General features: G+C 43.2%; 2 protein-coding genes across 2 annotated transcripts; both read right to left on the reverse strand.

The window, feature by feature from the left end:
* Positions 1 to 2328: 2328 nt before the first annotated feature.
* jak2b (Janus kinase 2b) lies at positions 2329 to 18113 on the reverse strand. The gene is made up of 24 exons (XM_084457654.1): positions 17872 to 18113; positions 16173 to 16409; positions 15037 to 15160; positions 14806 to 14923; positions 13126 to 13271; positions 12403 to 12694; positions 11211 to 11330; positions 10910 to 11067; positions 10665 to 10776; positions 10357 to 10543; positions 9673 to 9797; positions 9409 to 9543; positions 9118 to 9205; positions 8045 to 8172; positions 7394 to 7532; positions 6662 to 6813; positions 6377 to 6527; positions 5781 to 5917; positions 4535 to 4724; positions 4260 to 4384; positions 3839 to 4011; positions 3576 to 3693; positions 3036 to 3149; positions 2329 to 2896 (listed from the first exon to the last, which is right to left on the reverse strand). The coding sequence occupies exons 2-24, from the start codon at positions 16393 to 16395 to the stop codon at positions 2789 to 2791; spliced, it is 3363 nt and encodes a 1120-aa protein (XP_084313780.1). The 5' UTR covers positions 16396 to 16409; positions 17872 to 18113; the 3' UTR covers positions 2329 to 2788.
* Positions 18114 to 19158: 1045 nt separating this feature from the next.
* slc2a8 (solute carrier family 2 member 8) lies at positions 19159 to 24809 on the reverse strand. The gene is made up of 10 exons (XM_084457624.1): positions 24517 to 24809; positions 24125 to 24287; positions 23832 to 24038; positions 23499 to 23598; positions 22758 to 22969; positions 21744 to 21893; positions 21451 to 21559; positions 20853 to 21035; positions 20616 to 20761; positions 19159 to 20252 (listed from the first exon to the last, which is right to left on the reverse strand). Exons 1-10 carry the CDS (start codon positions 24612 to 24614, stop codon positions 20106 to 20108), a joined length of 1515 nt encoding a protein of 504 aa, XP_084313750.1. The 5' UTR covers positions 24615 to 24809; the 3' UTR covers positions 19159 to 20105.
* Positions 24810 to 26217: the final 1408 nt, after the last annotated feature.

The following is a 26217-nucleotide window of genomic DNA, read 5'->3' on the forward strand; positions in this document are numbered from 1 at the left end:
GCCACAAGAGGCAGTGGTCCCGAGAAGTGGAGGTCCCAGCACACCAAAATAAATACACTATAGCTGAATCCCAAATCGCGCACTTAGGCGAAAGTGCAGAGCACTCGCGGCCTTGTGGCCTTACATGCGCGTTCCCGCTAAGTCCACAAGGGCTCAGGGTAGTTCCAAAACGGAGTTGCTAGGTCCACAAGTGCGCCACGCCGCCATTTTGCGCACTTTAACCGCACTTACCGAAAGTCCGCAATTTCACGGACTTAGGAGTAGAAAATACCCACAGCCCACCGCTTCTCATGTGACACAGTGCTTGAGTGCATCCGAGTCATGATCCGAGTGCATCACACATAAATTATGACATTTGCAGATAACACAACATTTATCTTGAAATCCACATGCTGCAAACATATCCCACCCAACCTAATTTTTTAATTATTATTAAATTAAAACAGATGTCAATCGGTCAATTTGCAGAGCTGAAGGGAGCGTCAGAGCAGCCTCTGCGTCGGAGGAACGCGGCAGCCAATGAAAACGAAGTGGGAGGGGCATTGAGCGAAACTGGGAGTGCTGTCCCATTTAATTCACGGCCCTGCACCCTCTGGCCCTTCCAGCTGACGTCAATTAAGTGCTCAGGCCTCAGGCCACAAGTGCGAGGGGCCGCAAGTGCGGTTTGCGCACTCAGATTGGGATTCAGCTTATGACATCAAATACTTTCAAGTTCTTCGGTAGCCTAGTGTAGTGGATAAAGCATCTGATTCCTATGCGGAAGATCAGGGGTTTAAGACCCTGGTGGGGAAGATTTTGGCGAACAATACCCACACCCTCTGCTAGCCTGTGAGATTATTCCTATGTTTACTCCCTCCCTCCTTTGCCCTTTTATTTTTAAGGAAACGTACAGTCTGTTTTGCAGATGAATTAACTGTGTCAAACTGATTGCAGAAACTGGGTGACCAATTAAGTGACTAATTACAAGTCCCATTGATATACTAGACTTGTGCTTACTGTTATGTTTCTCTGTGTATGCAACTTTTGTTTTCTCCTCCTGTTCTCGGTCCCACTCCCAGATTCCTGAGTTGATCCAGTTATAATTAATATAATTCAAAGCATTTTAATAAATATGAGCATTGTGATTTGTCATGCGTTTGTCACAGGATGTTATAAAAGTTATGTAAAAATGTGGTTACCTGGTGGTGCTGTCAGTTATTGAATTTATGTGCAGTAATTGAACATTTGAAATACTCCTGTTTTGAAATTATACCTACAGTATAGGTGTCTCAGTAATTACCCATTATATATTAGGCTATACTTTGCATGTATTTACTAGTAATTGGGGGACTATGAAAGGAAGGGTTACCAAAAAATGTTCAGAGTAAGTTAATTTAGCAATAGAAATACATAAGCCTAGGGCCAATGGGCCTAGGATATAGACAAACTACCGGTGGAATGGTGGTGGAGTAATAGCGGGAGCATTTCGGATTACTAGCGGACCGCTGTCCCTGACGCTAATAATCTGCCAGAGGTCTGCTTGCCATTCGATGTGCAAATGGCCAGGAACCTGCCAGCGGATTCAGCCGGAGGTCCGCCAGCTCGTACATCTGGGACCCGCTGTAGGTCCGCTAGCCTTGTATTATATTCCGCCGGAGATCCGCCAACTCATCCATTGGGGACCCGTTGTAGGTCCGCTAACCTTGTGTTATCTGGATGTATCCTTTACCTTTGTCCAGAAACAGAAGTTGAACCGATTGCAGCAAAATAGATAACATTACAGGAATCATCAGTGTAACTGCTTTAGCCACTGACCGCTACCATTAATGTTATGGATGCTGCTGCTAGTTGTTGTGAGTTCATGAGCTAACTGGCTATCCCTCTCTTATTGTGCTGGATTAGCATTGGAAGCATTGGAACTGATGTGTCCAGGCGACAAGACCCATCTTAGTTTATCAGACATTATTTCATGTCATTTCAATTCACAGCTATTTCAGTGGCATGACTAGCTTCCGTCCTACCAGTCCTGAACAGAAACAAGCCAGCCACGTACATAAGCCAGGCTGGACCTGGCCTGGTTAGAAGTGACATAATGCGGTGCTATTTGGAACAGGTTGGATTGGTAATTTTAGAATGGAACAGAGTTTGCCTTCAACACAGCAATTGTTCACATGTCATTACGCAGACTGCTGCCTTCAGTAGCCTACAGTGCACAGCACTTAGTTATAGTTATATTATCTGAAGAAACACACTCCATCACATTGTAATACTAGTATTGACAGACCTTTTTAATTCTCACACCACCTGCTTCACTATGCAAAAAAACAAAAAACAATACTGGATTCTTAAATCATCTCTGTATATACTTCATTTACACTGACTGCTTGACAACAGTTAAAATATAGATGTTTTTCATTTTATAAAATTATAAAATCTTCTTGACATATGTACACAAATACATGTATTTACAGTTTAAAAAAAGCACATGAAACAAGAGCCAACACTGCTTGATTAGTCCATTGTTCTTTCATTCACGTAGGGGGAAAGAGGGGAAAGCTAGCCCTGCTAGCCCAGTCAAAGGGACAACACAAATGCACATCGCGTACACACACACAAACACTTGAGAAAAAAAACAACAACTTAACCTTGCTTGACGCAAGTCTAGTGTAGCGTTCAGGCAGAAGATCCTGTTCTAAGCCCATATCTTGTAACACGATGGCACACTGCAGGAGAGTCCATATGGCAGCCAAGTGAATGCAGAAGAAAACAGTCTGTTTATAAAAGCATTGGGGGCACTTAGGGTTTTTGTCTACGTCTCTTTTCCGTCCTGATACAGGTCGACGCGCAGAGCCAACTCTTTGAACGAGGGCCTCAAGCATGGGTCGTTGTCCCAGCATTCCTGCATGATCTCATGCATCTGAGAGCAAGAAAGACCAAAACAGTTTGGTTTAGAATGGTTAACCTGTCCACACTAATCCACTACCAACAAGAGAAATTAATACAGCATAAGGAATGAAAAAGGCAGTGCAGAATAGATGGAATAGCCCAGCCCTTACCTCCAGTGGACACCCAAGAGGTTGAGGCAGCCTGCTGCCAGACCTGAGGAGCTCTATGAGATGGTAGACTATCAGCTGTCCCTGCTTGTCGTTTCCCATCATGCTCATGAACATCTGCAGATGTGGAGAAAGGGTAGGGCGTCGGGTGCGGCTCAATGGTGAATGACACACAGCATCAGGCATCTTTGCGGGGGAGAGTAGACCATGTGCAGTGTGTGAGCGTGCAGTATCACTGCGGGTTTGGCTTACGATGTGAAGGGAAGCAAAGATTAAAGATGTCTGAAGGGAGGGAGACCTTTGGGGTGATTCTGCTGTTTTAGGGGACTGTATTCAGAGCATGAATGTTTTCTGGAAAATTTGAAATAAAGTCCTATGGGGACTGTACCGAGCAAACAACCAGCTTCAACAACAGAGGGGGAGTGTTTGAGAGAGAGAGAGAGAGAGTAAATGTGAGTGAGTAAGAGAGAGAGAAAGAGCTCACTGCGGGAGGGCGAGAGAGAGAGAGAGAGAGAGACAGAGAGACAAGAGACAGAGACTCACTGCAGGAGGGCTGAGGTTCTTGTCGCTGTGGGTGAAGAGTTCATAGAGGACCACACCAAAGCTCCAGACATCTGACGCCACAGAGAACCTGCTCTCTGTCAGAGACTCCGGGGCGTACCTTTACAACGAAACCACCCAATCAAATTCCTCCCATCTGCTGTTCTCACAACTGACAGTAGAAGGCTAAACTCTTAGGGCTGCACAACAGTAGCCCATCTGTAGACAGGCCAAAATAAATCGATAATATGAATTATATGTCAAACCAGAATATTGGGCTCTCTCCAGGCTCCTTAACCATGTAGTACTCCTTGTCCTGAGGCAGGACCTTGGTGAGGCCAAAGTCCCCAATCTTCACCCTCAGCTCACTCTCCACCAGGATGTTACGGGTTGCCAGATCTCTGTGGATGTATCTCTTGTTTGCCAGATACTCCATACCCTGCACAGACCCACACACATGGATTGGACAGTGTGTCCGCTTTTGGCCAATTTCATTTTATAAATAAATTGATATATAAATGAAGTTGATGTGGACTAACCAGACAAATCTGATACAGATATTATTCACATATTTTTCATTTGCATATAATAAGTCTGATTTACCGTCACCTGCAATTAGGTATTGCTCTGAGCAGCAAACTGAGCAGTAGATTTGATCACACACAAAGACGTGATATGTGCCGTTACCTTGCAGATCTGTGAGGTATAATGCACCAGTTTATTGTGGTCAATCCGCGTCTTGTTCTTGATGAGATAGTCTCGGAGGCTGCCAAAGGGCAGGTATTCCATGATGAGTCTCAGATTCCTCCGGCCTGCAGAAACAGTGGAACCAAACAAGAGGAGTTGGAAAAATCCCATTCACTTTCCTGTTGACACGATTAATGAGTTAACCATATACAACAGTAATCATGGTAAAACGTTTCCCCTTACAGGCTTGCTGACCAATTCTTTTTATACTGTACCGGCGCTATAGCACACTCCTTTGTACTTCACGATGTTCTCGTGCTGGAGAGACTTGAGGATCTCGATCTCCCTCTCAAAGTCCCTCATGTGTTCAGCTGAGCTGTGCTGCAGTTTCTTCACGGCCACCACCTCCCCTGTGTTGTCCTGCAGTGGGTCGTAGCGGCACATCTCCACACTGCCAAAGTTGCCCTGATGGAAGAGACAAACGTTATGGGGCAGATCTTGGTCTTGCATCCTCCAGAAGGTGCAAGACAAAGGTCAACAGGATGCTGAGAGACCCCAGCCACCCAGGCAACGGACTGTTCTCTCTGCTACGGTCAGGGAACAGATACCGCACACAGCTACCACGGAAAGACTCAGGAAAGGAAGAGCTTCTTTCCGCAAAGCCATACGGCTGCTGAATGACTAACGTATAGTACCACTATGCCCAGAGGATCAGGATATAACATACCCACTACTACCATAACCACTATTTATTTACTATAGCATGTACATAACTCACCCATGCCCCCCAGGTTATTTATTTATGTATTCTTATCCATATATAGCATGTACATAATCCATCCATCTATCCCATCCTAGCTTAATTTTATACTTTATAGAAAGGGTACTTGTGTAATTTGTGTTAATTTGTAAAATTGTAATTTTTATATATTGTTAATTTGTACTTTGGAAATTGAGTATTGGAGTTAATCTGTAGAGTAATCTTAGAGCAGGCAGCAACATTTCATTGTGGCTGTATACCGTACATTACATGTGACAAAAGGATTCTTGAATCCAGAGGGATGGAAAAGCCGGCGAGGGGCGGGTCGGTGCACTCCGGGCTCTCCCCCCCCAAACCCCAGTCCAAACACTGTGTCTCTAGCTCCCCCACATGGGGAGCTGGCTTCGCTCTAAATGGTGCTTTAATTTGTGGATCCACCGAGTGATTTGGATCCACTCCAAAATTGTATGGGTTCTAAGTTGGGCCATGCTTCACCCCTCCAGCAAGTTTCAAGAAAATCGGTCTGGTAGTTTTTGCGTAATCCTGCTAAAGAACCAACCAACCAACCCACCCACCCACGCCACCGAAAACATTACCTCTCACCCTGCGCTGTCGCTAGGGTGGAGGTAACTACATTGAGATGAACACATGCCTAGATAATGCGATACGTATGGACACAGCTGAGAATGTAATTGTTTAAAGACCATGAATGGTTCATCTGTGGTTCTCTTGGTCCTACATAGTTCAGAGTGGTCCATTACCTTGCCAAGCTGCTGGAGGAAGATGAGATGTCTCTCCTCAAACTGGGACGGCTCCTGGTTCTCAAAGGCTCCGGTGACACATGCTGAGGCCCCTGTTCTGTTGGGCAGGATGTCAGTCTCCACTATCAGCTCATAGTCTGTGGACAAGAGATGCACAGCAACAGGTCCCGACAACAGCTGTGAGTGAAGGACAACATATTTAAGCGATTTCTGAACACTATGAGGGGACTGGACGCAGAGTAGCTTTGAGTTGAGCTTTTTCCACTGTTAAAATATGCATTTCACTTGACTCTCCAAACATACCTCATCATTTTAAATCAACTGTTAGAGACAAGGACATATGGAGGTTCCCTCCAGTATTGGCGTTTCTCACTCACACCAGAGATCACATCACCCCTGTCTCTGCTGGCTTCCAATCGAACAACAAATATGTATGCTCTCCACCTTCAAAGCCCTCCATAACCTGCTCCCCCGTCTCCCTGACCTCCTCCACTGGTACACTCCCTCCTGTAACCTCCTGACCCCCCCCCCCCCCCCCCCCAGCCAGAACAAAACACCAAACGGGAGGGTGGGTGACGCGGCCGGAATGCACTGACCAGGCGTGAATAAGCTGTGAAGGTCGCGGATGATGGCTCGGAGAGTGGGTCTGAAGGTGGGCTCGTAGTCCATGCAGCTGGTGATCAGGTTAGCAAGCTCAGTCCACTTAGGAGCAGGCAGCTGGTGGCGATCTTCGTAAAACAGTCTCTTCTGCACCAGGGAAATGGGGGGGGGGGTTAGTGAAATGGGCACACGCTACTGGCAGGTGGCTCCCAGCGTGCGGTGGAAGTGTGTGCGACTGCTAGAGCCGGTCAGCGTCATGTACAGACGTGTCCACCTCTCACCTTTGAGTTGTCCAGTGTCCCCAGAGGCTTCTCTCCCCCGCTGCAGATCTCCCACAGCGTGGCGCCGAAGCTCCACTTGTCTCCAGCCAGGCTCAGGTTGCTGGGGTCTTCGATGAACTCGGGAGGCACCCAGGGGATCCTCTCAATCAATACTGGACAACGACAGTATATATTAGAGCATGTTTGAACGATTAACTTGTGCAATAAGCAATATGTGGCCGCATGGTGTAATAAGAATTTCAAGGTTCAAGTTGTTTTATTTGTCATGTCATGATTACCATCGCCTTCTTCAGGCAGACTAGCAGAAACACAGCCCCTCTCTACGCTAGCTTAAGGAAGAGGATGAGGAATAGAACGTTTATTTTGCCATGTGTACGGGTACAAGTACGGGTACAGGTACTTTGGAATTCTCGTAATTGCTTGTCCTTATAGTATCTTATCAGTGCTAAGCCCGAGCGTGTGCATGGGGTCGTCCACAGATGGGCATCCCATCTTCGTTTCGGTGTTCGTTTCCAGTTATCCCGGTGTATGGAAGACCAGGTGTATGGACGAACCGATGCTAATAAGTTCCCCATTCCAGTCCTAGGTACTCAGACATTTAAGGTACCCATCATGGCAATTTACTATACTATCCGTCGTCTAGCAGTCCTTCAGTATCATCCTCATCTACTTATCCCATCCGATCATGGATGACCATGTCTGTGTCCATGATGTAGGTAGGCAGGCACTCACTCTCTTTGGGTAGGACAGTGATGCTGATGCCTGGGTCACTGAGTTTGATGAATGGGAGATTCCCAGTTTTCCGGTCCTCCTCTCGGATCAGCAGAACATTCTTAGCACAGACGTTTCCATGGGTTATGTTCTTCTCTTCCTGTGAGGGAGACAGGAGGGACATGAACGGAATCCCCCAAACTACTTTAATCAATTCCCCCTAAGATAGCAATGTGCTTGTGAATCATGGAATGTTTCAATTCAAATATTCAAAACAATAATACTACAGTTTACAGTAGTTAACTTGGGCGGCTGTGGTTCAGGAAGTAGAGTGGGTCGTCCAATGACCACAGGGTCGGGGGTTCGAATCCCAACTGTCTATGTCGAAGTGTCCTTGGGCAAGACAACAACCCCCAAATTGCTCCCAATGAGTAGGCTAGCACCTTGCATGGCAGCTGCCGCCATTGGTGTGTGAATGTGTGAATGAGAGGCCATTGTAAAGCGCTTGGATAAAAGCTCTATGTACAGTAAGTGCAGTCCATTTACCATTTACCAAGAAATCGTTGCTCTGGTGACGGAAAGGGTCTATAGTTTCTCTTATCTTTATGAAGATGTGGGGGGAAAATGTTTGTTGTCATAACATCATTGCTGTATTGAGGTACTGAGTCTTACCAGGAAGTGCATTGCCCAGGCAAGCTGCTTAGCCACTTCAAGTTTCCACAGGATGTTGACTGAGGTTTTGTTCTTCTTCAGGTATGTATCCAAGGAGCCAAACTTCACAAACTCCTGCACCATGATATCTAGAGCAGTTTAATACATTCAAAAAAGGATTAGAGCACAATACATTCATCTACAGTGCCACTACATAATGCTTTTAAGAGTCGGGCTTATTTCTCTACCAGGACTGGTGGCATTATTAATACTGATCTATGATATTGTTTGCTCCAGGGGTGGGGGGGGGGGGGGGGGGGGTTAATAAAGTTTTAACAAAGTCCAGTATAGGGCAAGGGCATTTTTCTGATATTTATGTTACCGATTATGAAAGTCGAATTTGTGAGCTTTCAGATGATGTACCATGCATTGAAATTTGCAAATATTTGAAGAAGATATGCTTCTGTGAATGTCGGTACACCTGAAATCACTAAGCAGAGAAAAAGTGCCTCAAAGACTCAGAGCTGTTCACACTTCTCACAGTCAGGTAATGAGTGGGAACAATAGCTTGCCTACTTTGTTATAATATGACTGTTTAGTGATCCTAAAGCTATTTGTTATTGGGTAGGCTCTTCAATACTTCAATTTTCGTAATATGAAAAAAAGGAAAACAGTAAAAAGCACATTTTGTGGACTGCTGACATAAGGACCAAAACACCACACTGTGTCACAAATATCAAACATGCCCTCTACTAGATATACCATGCCATTGGGGAATGAAAATCCTACAGCGACTGTGCTTGATTCTCAGTTGTTCAGACTGAGAGCAGGGCGGCAGACTGTGAAGCTCAGGTAAGAGGGGTTTGGAGAGAGCAGCTCTGTGTGTTATAATCCCACCATGGCCTGAGGTGAATAGAGATCATCAAAGCCCATAAGAGTATCAGGAGGAGGTATCATGCAGTGACATGAGTACATCGCTCCATAATAACATAAGCTTATAAAACACAGGGACTAAGGGGGCCCAGCCCTTAGTGTTTGTGTGTGTGTGTGTATGCATGTGCGTGTGTGTATGCGTGTGTGTGCAGACCACTCACTCTCCTCCCCGCACACACACATGCCATAGTTGAGCACCAGGTGTTTGTGGGACAGCTGGCTCATCATGCTGGCTGCTTCAAAGAAAGACTGCAGGGAAAGGAAAGACAATACATTATAGTCCATTAATATAATCGGCCATAAATATCTGTTGCAGATTGTAGTTCCTTATAATAGCTTCGACAACTACACCAACAGAAAAGATAGTGTGGTCGACAGCTTACTTGCAGCTAGGTCTTGGTTGTGTAATAATGTGTATAAGGAGAACCTAGTCTTCCCCAGTCTTCACTGACCTCAGAGAAGTTTCTTTGCGTCTGGTCCAGGACTTTCATGATGACCTCAGTTTGGTGCATCTCCCCATAGTCTCCAAGCTCCTTACGGACCCCTTTGAAGATCTTTGTAAATGTCCCTTGACCTAGACTCTCATTCTGAAAGACACACGGAGGAAGGTTTATGTTACAAATTGCTGGTTAAAATGTAATAAAGTCAGATATAACACACTGCATTGTTGAAGCAAAGGCAGATATATGGTTGTATTTTAGACTCCAAATGCTTACAAATTCAAGGTCCTCTTTCTTTATTTTGTGGAACACCATTTGGCTGATGTTGTGCCTCTGCAGTGACGGGGAGCGAAGCACTTCGGAGCCCTTGTTACTCCTGCTCACCAGCAAGCTGGACTTGTCTATGGAAGAACAAGAAGATATAGGGGAACCCATATATTGGTTTGTTAAATCCTATTCACATTGGATTTGTTTTTACTGGGGATGATGGGTTATGTAATTACTGTACGTGTGTACGAGCACAAATCAGTACATTCGTATAATGGTCATTTTTACATGTCAGGAGAGTAATGATTCCATCCTGAAGTTTTTCGGCTAACTCCAAAGTCCCCTGATAATACTAACATGATTTCTCCTTCTAAAACCATGGAGGCTGTAGTGGAAACTTTGCGGGAGAGTACAATTCCCAACCTTTGTATTCACATCTGGGACACAGAGCAGGGATTCTCATCCCATACCAATTCTCCGCTGGAATTATCCACAAACTGAGAACAAATCAGGACCTCCCCGATTACAGGACCTCCCCAGGTTAAAACATCCCATGAAAAGCAGTGATTATCCATCCACTGAAACAGCTTTAGTTTGAAGGCCGAGGTCTAGTCTGTGTCTGGGAACCTTTCCCAATATGAAATATCAACGGAAACAACCGATATTTAGAAAATGCGTACACCAATAACAGACCTTTGGATTTGGGTGGGCAACACTTGCTGAACTGGAACTTGATCCCATCTGAGCGCACTGTCTCCTTCTGGTAGCAGCTGAGCAGTTCCTGCAGGCTGCTGAAGTTCCTCTTGGTGCCACTCAGGTTGAACTCCCCACTGGCAGACTTGGTGACCTGGCAGTGCTTGTACTCGATGGCATCGTACACCTAAGAGACCGAGGCAGAGAAAGGGGAGTTCAACCTGATATCTAACCAAATCAGTAAGTGACAGCATTATTTCAGTACTGGTAAACTTTTTTTAGCTACAGTAGTAAAATGATATACATACCCCAACAGCGAAGGTCAGAAAATACTTGTCGAACGCCTTGGGGCTACATCGTAGTATGTACAGGCCACGCTTATTTCCAAATTTCCGCAGTCTATTGATGGCAAACTCACTTCTAAGGATGTAAAGACATCAGAATGAACCATGTGGAAAGTCCTACATTTACAACCTCACCTACATAAACATTTCAGATTAAAAATCCAATGATCCTCATGCAGTATACAGTTAGCATTCCAGAAGTCACTTACGAGATGGGACCGTGACAGTGGCAGCTGATGGCCTCCACCAGCCTAGGGGGCGCCACTTCTCTACACAGATAGTGGTGTGCATCTGTCGTCAGACGGAAGTAGCCATCGATCAGAGACACGAAGGACAGGCTCTCAGCCAGACTAGGAAACTCCACTTCCTGAAAGGAATAAGAATACAAATGTCAAAAGAATGATCCAATTCACAAACTAGGCTTACAGTTTAATTCCCAAGCATTGATACTGTACGTCAGCTTAGCTATGCTGTCGACACGTTTGTACTTTTTGTTACATTAAGTCCTACCATAGTCTTGCCATCTTGTTTGTTGATGGTGACAACTCGACTCTCCATGGAGCCTTCCTTATTGGCCTGTTTGATGCTGATGTCAGTAACGTCTGGGAAATCACAGTAGGTCTGCAAGTCCTGCAAACAACATAAGACACAGTAAGAAAGACAAAAGAGTAAGACATCAGAGTGGAGTAAGACAAAAGATCTCTGTAAGACATCATTCTACTACCTTAAAAACATTGCCAAATTCCATCCCACCCTAACCCTGTCTGATGCCGAGAAGCTTGTCCATGCCTGTCTCCTCAAGGCTGGACTACTGCAATGCACTGTTCACCAGGATCCCTGGCAAGAGCCTCCAAAAGCTCCAGTACATCCAGATCAGATTAACTCTCCTGATAAGAGTTAAATATACCTCATATATATATATATATATATATACACACACACACAAACAAATAATGGCACAGTGAAAGTAGGGATGCACGATATCATCGGCACCGATAATTATTGGCCAGATAACAGGAAATGTATATTAATATGTATTTATCGGCTATATGCAATTTTAGCCGATAATTATCAGCTCAATAATATGAAACCAGCATCGCTTTAACAACTCTTTTTGACACTTTTTCATCCAATTACTCTTAGATATAGGCTTTTGTTTTCATAAAAGGAGGCCGGATTCACTCTTGGCTATAGAAAGCATTGTGCACTTTAACAGAGACTGTGAGAGTTCCAGCTAATACACCAACTAGTCAGTCTGCATGACCCTCACAGGGGATCAAAGAAAGCTTGGAACTAATTATCTACCTACATAGATTAAGAAGGATTTGCAATAAGCCACCAAAGATCTAACTGCTCAGATATTCGCCCCATGTGACACACGCAATTTGCCTTAATAAATCACTGGATTATACCCATTTACAAAATCAAAAAACAATTCCAATTGACTGACACATGCTCAAACTACACAAGCTAAATCATAAGACAGTTGCATCTCTCTCGATACAGACTTTCTAAAAAACACTTTTGAGGCATGCTTATCAGATCTAACAAACATATACATTTTTATTTAAATCCTCCATTTAAGGCATGTAACACAACCTATCCAGGTCACCTGACCTGCACCTGACCCCAGGGGCCGTTTAAACCACCTCTGTACCATAGCCAAGAAACGCAGCACACATAGCGGAACAGAACACAGTACCTGCTCAGAGTCTTTGTGTCTGTCTCGGCACCACTGGATGCCGTGGTTGGCCGTCACGATGATGGTGACCTGCCCCGTCGAGGGCTCCTGGACATGGAAGTGCTCTGTGTAGAACGCCGTCTCCAGGGACTCCATGCTGATAAGGTACTTGAGTTTGAGGTCGCGTGCCGTCGCTCGGCACTGGCTGAACTGCTGGATGAACCTCTTGAAGCGGTAGCGGATCCGCTTGCGGGTCAGAAAGTTGCAGTCCTGGATGTGAGCCCTCATGTCCTTGGGGAGGAAGGACTTGTAGCTGAGACGGGAGAGACACACAAGAGAGATCATTGCTAGATCAGTTAGATGGCTGCCTGATATTCTGTCTGGTGTGTATTTACATACTAAAACTTTACATGACGTTATTATTGCCATACTTGGTATACTCTATTCTCACACTGCTTAAGCCTTTGATCTCATTTTTGTAGGGAGTAGAAAACACAACCATGAAATCCGCTTGTGTTCAGTTGCACTTTCATTAGTGTAATGTTATGACGACGCTGGTATCAGCTTGGTGTATCAGGACAAAAAAAAAAAACGAAGCTCCAAATATGGAATTGAGCTCCGAATACCAACGTACCGAACGAATAGTGGAATACTCAAATTACTCGTTCCAGCCCTACATGTGAGGTGACTATGAAAATATCTTTCATAGGGCAAGCACAGCAGTAGCATATGTTGTCTGTGTACCTTGTAGCGTTGTAGATATCCAGTGGAGACATCTGTCTCTCCTTGGCCATCCTCATCATGTCCAGCACGGCCAGGCCCAGACACTCCTCCTGAGTCTCGTGAGAGTTGGAGATCTTCACCCAGCCGTTCACAAAGTCACTCCTCCACTGCACACACACAGAAACAAATGGATCATGACCAGGTTAGCGTATGAACAACAGTTACTGGGATATTTCAAAATGACAAAACAAAACGCATGATGGAGCGTTCAAGGTCAAGATACGTCAAGGTCACAAATGGATCACATCGTACGCTATTTTAAAAATCAAATAATATATCCTACATGTTAATATGTGTGAACATTTGAGTCAGATTGGATGGAAGAGAAAACAAGTTGTCTTTAATAGCATGCAGTCTTAAATGTACGGAATAGGCAGAGCAGGAGGGTAGGTAGCGCTAGTCGCTAATGGCTTGTAATAAGCTGCTAAAACCTACAATAACACTGTCCTGCACTCAATGTTCTCTGCTGGGCTGCCCCAAAGCTTCCAGGGCATAAACCCGTATAATCCTTAAGTTCATTCAGAGTGCAGCCGTCATATTACTGCTTCAAAGTACCCTGAATTCAACTCCTGTAATGGGAATGGGAGTCTTCAGTCTAGTTTGAACTCAATCAAGAATACACTGCCTTAGACTTAACTTATTGCATCTTATTTATATGTTTTCGTTTTGATAAATGAAAAGAACATATTTCATAAGCACTTGTACTGATCTTGACCTTGAACTTCAACTGATATTGAATTAGCACTTGTAATGCTTCCCTATTTTCATGATCAAAACGGGGCTTGATCCGCTACGAGTGGTGGGTTGGGGCCCAGCCTACGTCATTCAACTGTAAACATCCCAAACAAAAGTATTGATGGCCAAACATGTGTCATACACCCCTGATCTCTGTCATGTGCGTGGTGAAAAACCATGGTGTTCCATTGTTTATCATTACACGTTCCTAATAGGGGCCCAATATCAATTTGTCACCTTCTTAAAATAAAAGCCTTAAACATTTTTTGAGATTTTTTTTTTTTTGCCCGAGTCATTTCTTCATGATGCTGGCCACCTCTGGTAAAATTGACTACATCCTCAATTGAAAAGATCACACTGTTCCTACCCCGGTGGTATAATGGCCTACGTCAACCTATGCCTATATGTTGACCCATGGCCCCCTTGAGGCCATTTTGTTTTTTTGTGTTTTCTGAAAAACTTGAAAATATGACTTAGGCCATTATTTTAAGAAGGTGACGAATTTCAGTAGGACAATGCTCTTGCAGTCCTTGTGTGTGACTTGCATGTCAATCTGAAACTAATACCACAGAGTCCTTCCAGGATATATAGCCAACACCAAAGGTACGTAACATATTTTTTGTTAATTGAAAAAGTATATAATTGTCCAAATACTTTAAGTTACTGTCATTGTAGCTGTGTGTCCCTATGCTCTGGTGTCAGACACAAGGTGTGGCAGAGTGATCGCCAACACTGTTAATACCGGTAATTTCTTATCCATAGTACTTCTATTTAAAAAAAAAAAAAAAAAAAAAAAAAAAAAGGAATGGAAAACTTATATCATTATGCTATAGTTTTTTAGCTGCATCATATAGTATGTGCAAGAGTATCTTGGATGGATATGTGTATCCAGGTGTTGACTCTCACCTGAGCAAAGAGGTATGCCATGACAAAATCATCAAGGACAGGACTCTCAGAGCCCTTGTTGACGCCATACCGGTATGCCCTCAAAGCCCCACTGCTATACCATCCTGGGAAATAGTATCTGTGATAGAGAGGAGTTAAGACATGAGGGAAAGAGGAAGAGAACATGAGAGTGTGAAGAGATAGATACAGTAACTGTAAATAAAAACAGGGAAATGTTGCGGAAGATAATACCTAATTCTGAATGTCACATCCTCTTTAGTCGATTCGTCCAACTGAAAGACATGATTGGGTGAGAACCAGACGCGGTCTCTCTCTCTGAACAGGCCAAACAGACTGAAGTACAGGGGTGTCACACCTGCGACAGGAAAAAGGAGAGAGAGAACGCTTTAGCGGCCAACTACACATGACGCCGAATGATTCAGGGTGGAAATTACAGAAGGCGCAAGACACTTTTCTGTTAAGCTGGGTTCACATACAACGGCAGTGATGATGAGATGCTAGTTTCAGAACATTCATCTTGTTGTGAGTCTTTCCATAAGATGATGTGCCACAAATCAGTTGTAGAACAAAAAAAAAAGCAGTTTAATAATAATTTAATTTTGTTCTAAAAGTGCTTGGACCCATCTCAGTGTGTGTGGACTTCATACCAACTAAATGGGCTTGCTCACCTCCAATATAGGCCAATGTTCTAATAGCACAGCTTACCGTGTGTTTTTTATTTATTTAAATAACACCTATATTTTGATCATCAAGGCATACTCACCATGCACACTAGGCCATTGACAATGATGCCAATAATAGCATACTAATATTAGCAAACAAATAGCTAATATTAGTATGCTATTAGTATGCAATATTGGCATCATTGTCAATCATTCATGAACTGATTCTTCAATCAGTCATTATTTGGATACATGTACTGTATAACGTAATTGTTAATACTGTACCTACAGTAGAAGGTGATTAAAAGGTTCGGCTAAAATGTCATGTTTTGTTTATAAATAGATCCTGAAGTTGATTATAAAACCATGCAGGTTGGCATCTCCACTCCGCTTATTGCCTTACAGAAATGTTGACCATTGAGAGAAACTCTCTAGACTAAAGCGACCATATTTATGCTTATCCTTGGCAATGGTAAATACAGGTAGTCTGACTGGAATGAAGTTTGTGCGCTCAACACAGTTTGATTTTGCAATCAACCCAGACCAAGTTTCCCCCTAGCCTCAAAGACCTAAAACAGGATCTTTTTTGTAAATGTTCCACCAAGAAAGATAGCTGACTACTTAAATGCTTTTTGTGTGAGGCAAGAGTGGAGATGGATAAGCTGCCTCATGCCACCAGCTGTTCTATTGGGCTCTGGTACTCACTGCACTCCTTGGCAGCCTCAGTGCACAGCTGCTCAGCTACGTAGTCCCCGGGTGGGTAGCTGAGGGGGGCACAGTCGGCTCCTTCCTGACTGTTAAGGTAAAGATGGACCCTTAGCACGGGTTCAGCCGGCTTGGACACCCGAGGCCCCTGTTGGGCGTTCCCGTTCTGGTGCACTGGGGGTAATGTGGGGGTCTCCAAGTCCATTGCAGGGATGCACGCCATCCACAAATGACCACCTGTAGATGCAAAAAGATACAACAATGCGAGTTAAAGCATTTTGTAAAAAATGACACCCCCCGCGTTCTTGAAAATATGACGATGTGATCAGAAAGCTTAATCAAAGAGAAGACCATTGCCTGAGCAAGCTTCAACCATCTGCAATTAAATTCCTACATTTACATTAGTTGAATTTGAGGCAAGAAAGACTTGCACATATAGCCAAACTGAAGAGTAACATTAACAACAAAATGGTCAACTCTGAACAAAAGGGCAATTCAAGCCAAGGATCTCCAGCTTCCGCTGACTATGATCATGGAGGGGTCTATTGAACTTTGAAAATCCACTTAATGGGACAAGCAATACTGCAGGCAGGAGAGTAGAAGCACGCGCACACCCCTCCTGACACTGCCTGTGGGTCCAAGGATGAGCAGCTCATGATTGGACAATCCTACAAAATAAACAATGGTTGTAAAGTCCTAACAACGACTTTATCATGTGTCACAATATTTCAGGCCTGGCGAGGCATGCACTCTCTCCTTGGAAGGTTGGCCTAACCTAACCAGTCTACCGATATAGCCTTTACCCTCTGCTCTGCACCCTCTGGTCAGCAGGGCGTATCTATTCTGAAGGCTTGGGATTGTTGGCCATCTAAGTTAGCAGGGGTAGTTAGCCAGATGTCAACAAAAGATAAGCCCCGCAGTCAGAATTGGGAACAATAACCTTAACGTTGTCTATCTATATCTCTTAATACCGAACAATTTAGCTTCGGAGACACAGTAAAGCTAGCTAGTAGCAATACGTCGCAGTTGGCCAGCTAGCTAGGAGTTCTAGCTAGCAAAGTAACGTTAGCTAACTAGCCAACGTTAGCTTGCTTGCCAACTACGACCTGTTGACATTTGAGGAATAACGTAACTTATGTTAGCTAGACGTGCATTGAAGTAGCTGTTATTAAATTAGTAGCTAGTTATTATGAACATGTTGCATTGCATTTAGCTACCCAGTCTGAGAATTACGTTAGCATATCCAACTAACTGTTAACTGTTAGCCATACATTTAGGCTGAACTAGCTAGTGCTAGCTGACGTAACGAACTATACAATATTGCTGTCAGATATCCTTGCATTACAGTGCAACCCACTGTGGTTGGTGGACAGCAAATAGTTGTAGCATTGCAATTAGCTGGTCCAACAGTTATCTACGTTTAGCGAGTGCTAGTCCATGCCTGCAGCTAGCACTTTTAGGCTAGGTAGCTAGCAGGCAACCAGAGATATATGATCAACAAGTCAAGCGAGCCCGACAAAACCACATTATTTAGCTAGCAAACATTGGATAGCAGTCAAGATGTGATTGAGAGCTAGCTAGCTAAGTTAACTAACGTGAGCAAGACGACCGACGTTATGTGTTGAAATGTGTTTTTTTTTTTATCCGCGTTAAACTGTTAACTAAAGTTAGAACTTAATAACGCTAGCTAGCTACTTACTTGGACGACGAGCCAGCTAGCTAACAGTAGCTATCTGTAGTCCAATAACGCAGTGACGTTACTTGACAGCTCCAGGTTCGATTCAATGTTCCGATCTACGACGGCGTTGAGATGTTTGTCCAAGTGAAGATTCATCATCAGTGTATTTCAAAATGTGAGCTTTCTCCATTTTTGCAAACGGTGGCCCGGGCAAAGCCTACGACGATGTTATCTTGCTAGCTAGCTATCGTTAGCTAGCTGCCTTCTTCACATCAGTCAGACAGAAGTTGGTGTCAAACCCAACCAGCTTTAAGCCCATTTCCTGTCAAATCACGCCCCCCTATCAGTGTGTGTCAGAGACAGTAGCACGGTTGTGTCATATTACTACCAGGACGGCTATTCGCAGTAGGCATAGTCCTCCTCATTCAATCCATTCATACAAGTGACTGGTTCATATTAACTTTAATCTATACACTGCCAAAGAGGACGAGAGCCAGTTTGGCCACTGGTGTCCCTCAAGCAACCCAACATGAACTCACTTAAAGCCAAACACAACAGAGGTAGGCCTAAGGCTACTGAGGACAAAACTTTGTGGGTCCTTGGGTTTCCCTCATAGGGCCCATGAAACAGCTATTCTTTAACAAACATAGAAATGTTGTCTGAGCAGCCTTTTGAGAGAACTGTTATGTCCCAGTCAGGTGAACCATAGATGGGGGGGGGGTTGAGTTTGATTCCAAGGGCCCTGCACTTACAGGGGCCCCCATAAATTACAATAATAATAATAATAATAATAATAATAATACTAAGTATTATTATTATTTTTATTTTTATTATTATCATCATCATCATAAGGTCTAGGTTTGGGGGGTCCAATATTATATTCTGTCATGGGGCCCAAAATGTCTAGCGGTTCCGGTCCCAATTCAACTCAGTGCATAGTGCAATACAGTACGTGACTTCATGTCTGATTCCCCACAATCTAAAATTGTGTTATGTATCTTGTGTTGCCAGAATATAACAAGGGCTTGAGTAAAATGCTGAATACAGCACATGCCTGATACACACATTATACCTACATAAGGTTACAGTATGGATTATGGACGTAAAATGCTACGCTTTTCTTTGAACGATTAATTACTAATAACAATTGGACCATTTTCCAGAGTTCATTAGTGCATTTATTATTTAGGAAATATCCACAGTGTAAGCTGACAGGAGGAAACCGTTGATGCATATTACATTGATATTTTGTTACATTTCATAAATATGATATGGCCATCACCTCATGGCCATCCACTGACAGTCAGTTTTCATGTTGTTGCACTAGTGACTACTGTATGTATCACCACACATTACAATTGTATCAATATTATGAATGTGAACATACTGTACAAGACAAAAAAAATTGCAATACAAAAAATCCAGTAAAAACATACTTTGAGAACTCTGTCCAAAGCAGCATATCATAATTAGCAAAAAGTTGAATTCCTCTTGCACATTGTCAATTAACACTTTATAAAATCAGAGGTATCAAAACAAGTGGTTTTCCACATCATAAAAAATCCTTCCATACAGTCCTAGTTTAACATGCATAGTGATATGCTTTAAACCTGCATAGGCATTAAAGCTACAGTATATAACATTTGTGGTAAGAGCCTGCTACAAACTAGCTACAATACGAGTGAGGGGACATTCCATCAGCCAGTGTAAATTAGGTATTCACAGAGGACCTCATTGACTGATTGCTCTCAATGTATCATTGCAATACTGTAGAAAGATATTTAAATGTTTAAAATCTTACAAAATCTTACATACTGTAGCTATACGACAGGAGAGTTAAAAGCAAGGCAGGAGCACCCATGACATTCAGGCAGTGCCACCTGGTGTGGTCAACCTTGAACCTCGAATGTTCTATTTCATAAAATATGCATGAAGTCTATTTCAGAAAGTTAAATGCTAACAATCCAACACTATTGGCCAGTTAATCGGGATGAACTAGATTCCTTGCATGAAAAACAAACCAGCATACCTTAAAAGTGATTTAAAAAAGTACCACTGACTGAACCTATTGTAAGTTCAGATAGCACATTCTAACACACAGTGTGAGTGAAGGTGGCACACACAAAGATTGTCAGTATATATCAGACAACCTTCTCCATGTCAGAACTCTTCACTATACCGAATTATGACTATCTATAATTACATTTCTTAGCTTTAATATTAGGTACCAGCAACAAATTGGACTGATGTTTCATCTATAGTACAGGCGTCCCTTTGAACCATGCCTGGATTTGCTCCAATGTCTTGCCTTTGGTCTCTGGGACAAAGATGATGGTAAAGATGACATTAAGCACACACATTCCAGAAAACAGCCAGAAGGTCCCAGCACTGGTTAAGAAGCCCTGAAAGACATTTTATAGACCATAAATCACAGTGACTAATCCCCAAAAAAGGTAGAAAAGCAAACACATTTAATACCAGTACCAGCTGTTTATACTGTACATGTAACTGTATTTGAATGTTGTTTTTTTCTTTCCTACATACTGCACTTTTATGTTTTTTTTTTTACTGTAAAGCACTCTGTGCACTCCTCTATTCTCACTAGCTGAGAGGTGGGCGTTATTTTCGCACAACCGCACGCTTTGGTGTATAATGGCCTAAGCTACGCTTCAGGACATTTTAAACACCCCTACATTAGGTATTAAAATGCCACTATCTCAATGTCTCTCTATCCTCCTAGTAAGTTGTCCCAAAGCACCACTCACCATCAGATCCTGGAAGGTCTTGGTGATGATGAAAGCGGTACCCCAGTTAGTCAGAACACAAACAGCACTGGCAAAGCCCCTCGCTTTGGTTGGGAAGATCTCTGACATAATTAGCCAGGGAATGGGACCCCAACCCAGGGCAAAACCTAAATGGAAAAAAGTACACACATCTACAATAAGTACTTTACCAAAACACAGAGAACCTTGGGCCACTTGGGCGAGGGACATACTGCTCACCTGTAATGAAGAGGCCCATGCTGGTGAGTGCAAGCCAGGCCAGGTCAGCCTGAGGCTCCTGGGAAAGGGGACCCTGGCCAGCCATCACCAAACTGAGTTCTGAGGCTGAGCCATTACTGTGCTGCATGCTGGTGAGCTGGAAAAAGACCCCAAACACAGCAGTGCTGATAGACATGGCAACTCCTTGAAGAGGTGAATGGGATGAAAAAAAAACAGACAATCAAACAATAACGAGGAGCATATTTGCAAGTTAAACTATCTTGATGACTGTGGACAGCTGATGTCAAACTTGATGTACTGTATTATCCTACTTCATCCCTTCCACTTTTAGAGCACAAGCTCCATAAAGGACTCTATTCTCTCACTTGTCATGGATAATTCATCAGTTCCAGGTATAACACACAACCTCTATTTTCTACAACCACAACCTCCACAGAAACAGCAGCTGGCCATACCCATACAGATAGCCTAGACATTAGACAAACAAGTTCTAAACTATCTTATTAATTTTAATAATAAAAGCAATAATAAAGCAGACTATTTTCTGCAATTACACATCTGTGTGACGTGTGTAGTTTTGCATGTGAGCTGTAAGCACCTGAGATGATAAGGAGGACCTTCCTTCCAGCCTTGTCCATGATCAATGCAGCGACTGCAGTAAACACTACCTGGGTTGCTGCGACCACTACTGTGGCAACATCACTTCTCTGAAATATACACAAAACACCTTTATTATACTGTAATATACTGTAACAGCACAGATATACTGTAATAGTATTTGTTTTTTCTTGTTAAAATGAAAAAATCCTATACACTACAGGGAATCCTACAATCTCAAAAGTTAAATACTTGCCTATTCCAAGAACCAGTCAGCCATGCTTATACACTTACCTTAAAATGGGCGTCCTCAAATATGGTTTCTGCATAGAACATGATGGCATTGATGCCTGTGAGCTGCTGGAAGAGCATCAGCATGACACCTAATGCAAGGGGCTTGTATATCCCAGGGTCCTTCAGGTCAGCCATACATAAAGCACCCCCCTGCATCAACACAAAGCAGACAGTCACCACATAACTCATTCTTGCTATGGCTTGGGAATGTCACCACGCTCTTTCGTTCCATTACAACATGATTATGCACAGACTCACACACAGTTTTGTGGGACTAATAGATAACCAGTCTAACCACTCTTTTCTCTGCCAACTCTATCCCTGTCCTGACTCTAACTATACTTGAATTTCCCATCCCACACAACTCATAGGGAAAGAGGTGTCCAACTCTACTTCACAATGATGTGTTTCTCTTGATATGGTTATGCACAATACACCAACTCATCTCAACATTATGTGTATACCCATCCATAAAACTTGTTTTGACCATTTCTTAATATGGTATATCTACAACAAACTCTGTGAGGAACACGTGTAATAGATAAATTCAAATTAGTGTATTCTCTGCCCAAGACATTGTCATAGGAAATCTACACTGTGAATCCTGTCTTATAAAGTGAGAAGCTGTCCTTTGTTTATTGCCCTGCCCCCACTATCCCCAGGCCTAAACAATCCTTTATGGCAGGAGACCTCACCAGGGGTCCCCTCCTCCCAGCTATCTTTGATCTCTGTAATGTTTACCTCAGCTGTTGGCCCTCAGACCTAGCCTACTCACTGATAATTGAAGTGAAGTATTTGTATATGCATGTTACAACCATAGTGTTTATAATGCTCTGTTTTGAAGAGAATCACTGCTCTTGGTGGATTTTCCCCTCTCTGAGAGTCCGACTTTGAAAACTCGTAAACTATTTGGAATAAAAGTAACCAGCTTGGACTTGCAAAGATGAACCTTGGCATTCTTGACTACTCTTTTCTTAATTATTAGAATACATTTATAACACATGCATAACTGACCTGCTCGTCAGAAGCGTCCTCAATCCGGCAGCACTCCCACTCAGCAGGGGCGTCAGGGCCTCTCAGGAAACGCAGCGCCTCCTCGGCCTCACGCCTTTTGCCCTGGGATAGCAGGAACCTGGGCGTCTCCGGCATCGGGCACATGAAGACCATCATCAGGGCAGGGGGGATGGAGCAGATGATAGCCAACCAGCGCCAGTCCAGAAACAGTCCTAGGGTGAGGGTGTGAGTGTGTGAGAGTGATGCAGAGTAGTGGTTAGGGGGTTATGGGGTCAGGGGGACATGGCAAGGACAAGTGAGAGGACAATGAAGGACTCTTCTTTTATGGCTTCAGTAATAGCTAGAGGACTGGAGAGAGGGAGACAACACAGCCTACCTACTCTGCTGCAATAGTAGCCTCTATTTAGCAAAGGCGCGTGGCATGCCGGTAATAAAATTAGACATTTCTGTTTGCAAGGCAGCCTGCACAAATGAAAACCGAATGAAAAGTGAGGAATTTTCATCAGGTTGCTGGTGATCACATGATTATCAAAATTGGGCTGCAAGTTCAGGAAAGCTCTGTGGTCTTTAATCACACAGTTCTTAGGTCATATTCTGTGTCAGCGGAAAAATCTTACAAAAAAAACACACAAAAATATAGTGCCTCTAACATATGACTGTTGTAATGGTTGTTGTAAAAGATATCAAGCGCCATAAAGTTAGGACATCTTGGATGTTGTAAAAAAATAAATATATATATACCTCCTATATATGCTCCCATGATTCCTGTCACCACCATGAGTTGAACACAGGAGCCCATTGTTCCACGTACTCGCTCATGTGCCATCTCTGAGATATACAGCTGGTGCAGGAGGAAGTGAAAGGATGAAAAACTGTTTACTGCATGGAAAATATTAAAGAGAGAAAAAGAGAGAACTAGACACAATTACACACACATGCAGACCAATGTAAAGCGATCTGATTCAGGAACTCTGCATTAGCAGGCCTATGGAAGGGGACATTGGACACATAGGAGGCATTATCCATTTCCGTTTTAACCGTCCCCAACATCACAGTTTGGGCACCTGTACTTACTGGGACCACAAGTGATGTCACTCCACTGGCCAGTCCGGTGAGTACCCTCCCAATGTACAGCATCCACACATTCTGAGCAGCAATGATGACAGTAAAACCAAAGACAAAAGGTATGGAGCAAAACATGAGACTCAGCTTCCTCCCAATCTTCTCCACCATCCAGCCACCTAGTAGGCCTCCAACAGCCGCACCTATCGTCACCACTGACTGGAAAACAGAAGACAGAACATGGTCAGGCAGGCCTACATTCATGGTCACTGACTAGTAAAGCTTAGAGAAGAATGGCATCATACCCCAAACCAAGAGGCCTGGTCGTCATCTAGCCGTAGCCGAGGGTCAGTGATTTTGGTTAGATCTGGAATTGCAGGCGAACTGTACCCTAACACAAAGCCAAAGCTCAAAGGACCCAGGACAGCTGCAAATGTAGCCAGGTACAACTTCCCATTCTTCACTTTACTGTTTGAGGACAAGGAAATCAGGTGAGCAAATAAGATTTTCTGTCATTACAGTCTCAAGCTCGAGAGGATAGCTGATCGGCAAAGGTAGGCTAATGCAAATTCAATTTAGTAGTAGTATAGTCAAATAAGAAATGGTGCATGCTAAACAGTTTGGAATTACTGTAGCATATGGGGATATATACTGTAAGGTCATAGTCAATCTCAACTACGGTATTTGGCACACTTACTCCAGGTATGTATCCTGATCCGACCTCCCTGGAACCCCAATCTCTTCTTCTCCATCTCTTGGATCAAGCAGCCGTCTTGTCTCACTCTGGATATCCATATCTTTCTGTTACTTACTTCATCACCATGAATGAACCCAAAGAGCAGCAAGTCAGCTGACCTGCCAAAAAAGCTTACCGTCGCTATTTAGTGCGTGAAGGCAAACCATGAAAACTCTCAAATAAACAAGCGGATTATATTCATTGTAATACAGTGTACCGCAACGCATCAAATGTGTGGTTGAAACGCCTAAAAAGTCATACTGTAAATGGTCAACATTCACGTTATGAAGGGTTAGTTCATGACGTTCGTTATGACGTTTTCAGTCAGCTTTTTTTTTCGGTCAGCTGACTTGTTTGTATCGTTTCCTTGTCACTTTTCAAAATAAAGGTCATGTCACCTTCCTGCATTCACGTACGGCTCAGGAGGAATGTCTTCTTTTCCAAATTTCGTCATGATCAAATACTTACTTAAACGTAGGCAGGCCTATATCTTAAATAAATTATACATTCTGGCTAACAGAATTAACATTAGCGGAATGACCCATACGGAAAATCATGGCTAAAAATATATGCAAATATACGCATAACAGCATCTAGCATATAGCATATATATTTAAATAGATGGATACAATATATTTATTAAATATATATACATTATGTATATATATATATGTGGATCTCAGTGGTGGGACATATATTTGAATACATTGGATTAACTATATGTTAATTATATTCAGCTAATTTATATATTCACATAGGCCTACATTAGTACCAGTAGGCTACTTACTAAAATGAGGTCTTGTATCCACTCCCTAAGAAATCCACTTCCATATATATTTAAGAGCTTTTACTGGTGCAAGGCATAACACTGGCTGGGAAACCAGCAGTAAACTTGAATGGGTTTATTAAATATTTGAAATATCTGATTTAATGTGTACAGCTTCGGTCCTACCAGTCCTGAAGAGAAACAAGCCAGCCACGCACATAAGCCAGGCTAGGCCTGGCCTGGTTTCGGTCAGCTGACTTGTTTGTATCGTTTCCTTGTCTCTTTTCAAAATAAAAGTCATATCACCTTGCTGCACTCATGTACGGCTCAGGACTCAGGAGGAATGTCTTCTTTCCCAAATTTCGTCATGATCAAATACTTACTTAAACGTAGGCCTATATCTTAAATAGATTATACATTCTTGCTAACAGAATTAGCCTAACGTTAGCGGAATGATCGACAGTGACAGACGTTCGCATGCCTATTTGTCTGGGCTATAGCCTGTTCCCTTGGTTACATGATGGCATCTAACTTTTCACCCAGTGCACCATCTTTGACAGGCTTCTTTAGTTTTAGCTAGTCTAGCTCGTTACTTCAGATATCGACTAGCAAATGTAATGCAGACATTTTACCCTTCATTTTTAAAGACAAAAGTAGTCCATGCTCGCAAAACCAAGCCGCAAAAATAACTTTTCATGCTCTGGAGAGGATGGACCATAAACAACAGGTAAACGATTTAGTTTGCAGATTAACAGATTACCAACCTTGCTAGACCAGAGGTCGGCAATCTTGAATGGAGCCGTAAAACATTTGAGCCATAATGAAGGCAGTGTTGAATTAGAGAGCACTCCTGCACCAGGTTTGCTGGTGAAACCAAGCCAAGTAAAACACACACA

Source organism: Borostomias antarcticus (genome assembly GCF_949987555.1).
Source record: "Borostomias antarcticus genome assembly, chromosome: 23".
Classification (NCBI taxonomy): domain Eukaryota; kingdom Metazoa; phylum Chordata; class Actinopteri; order Stomiiformes; family Stomiidae; genus Borostomias; species Borostomias antarcticus.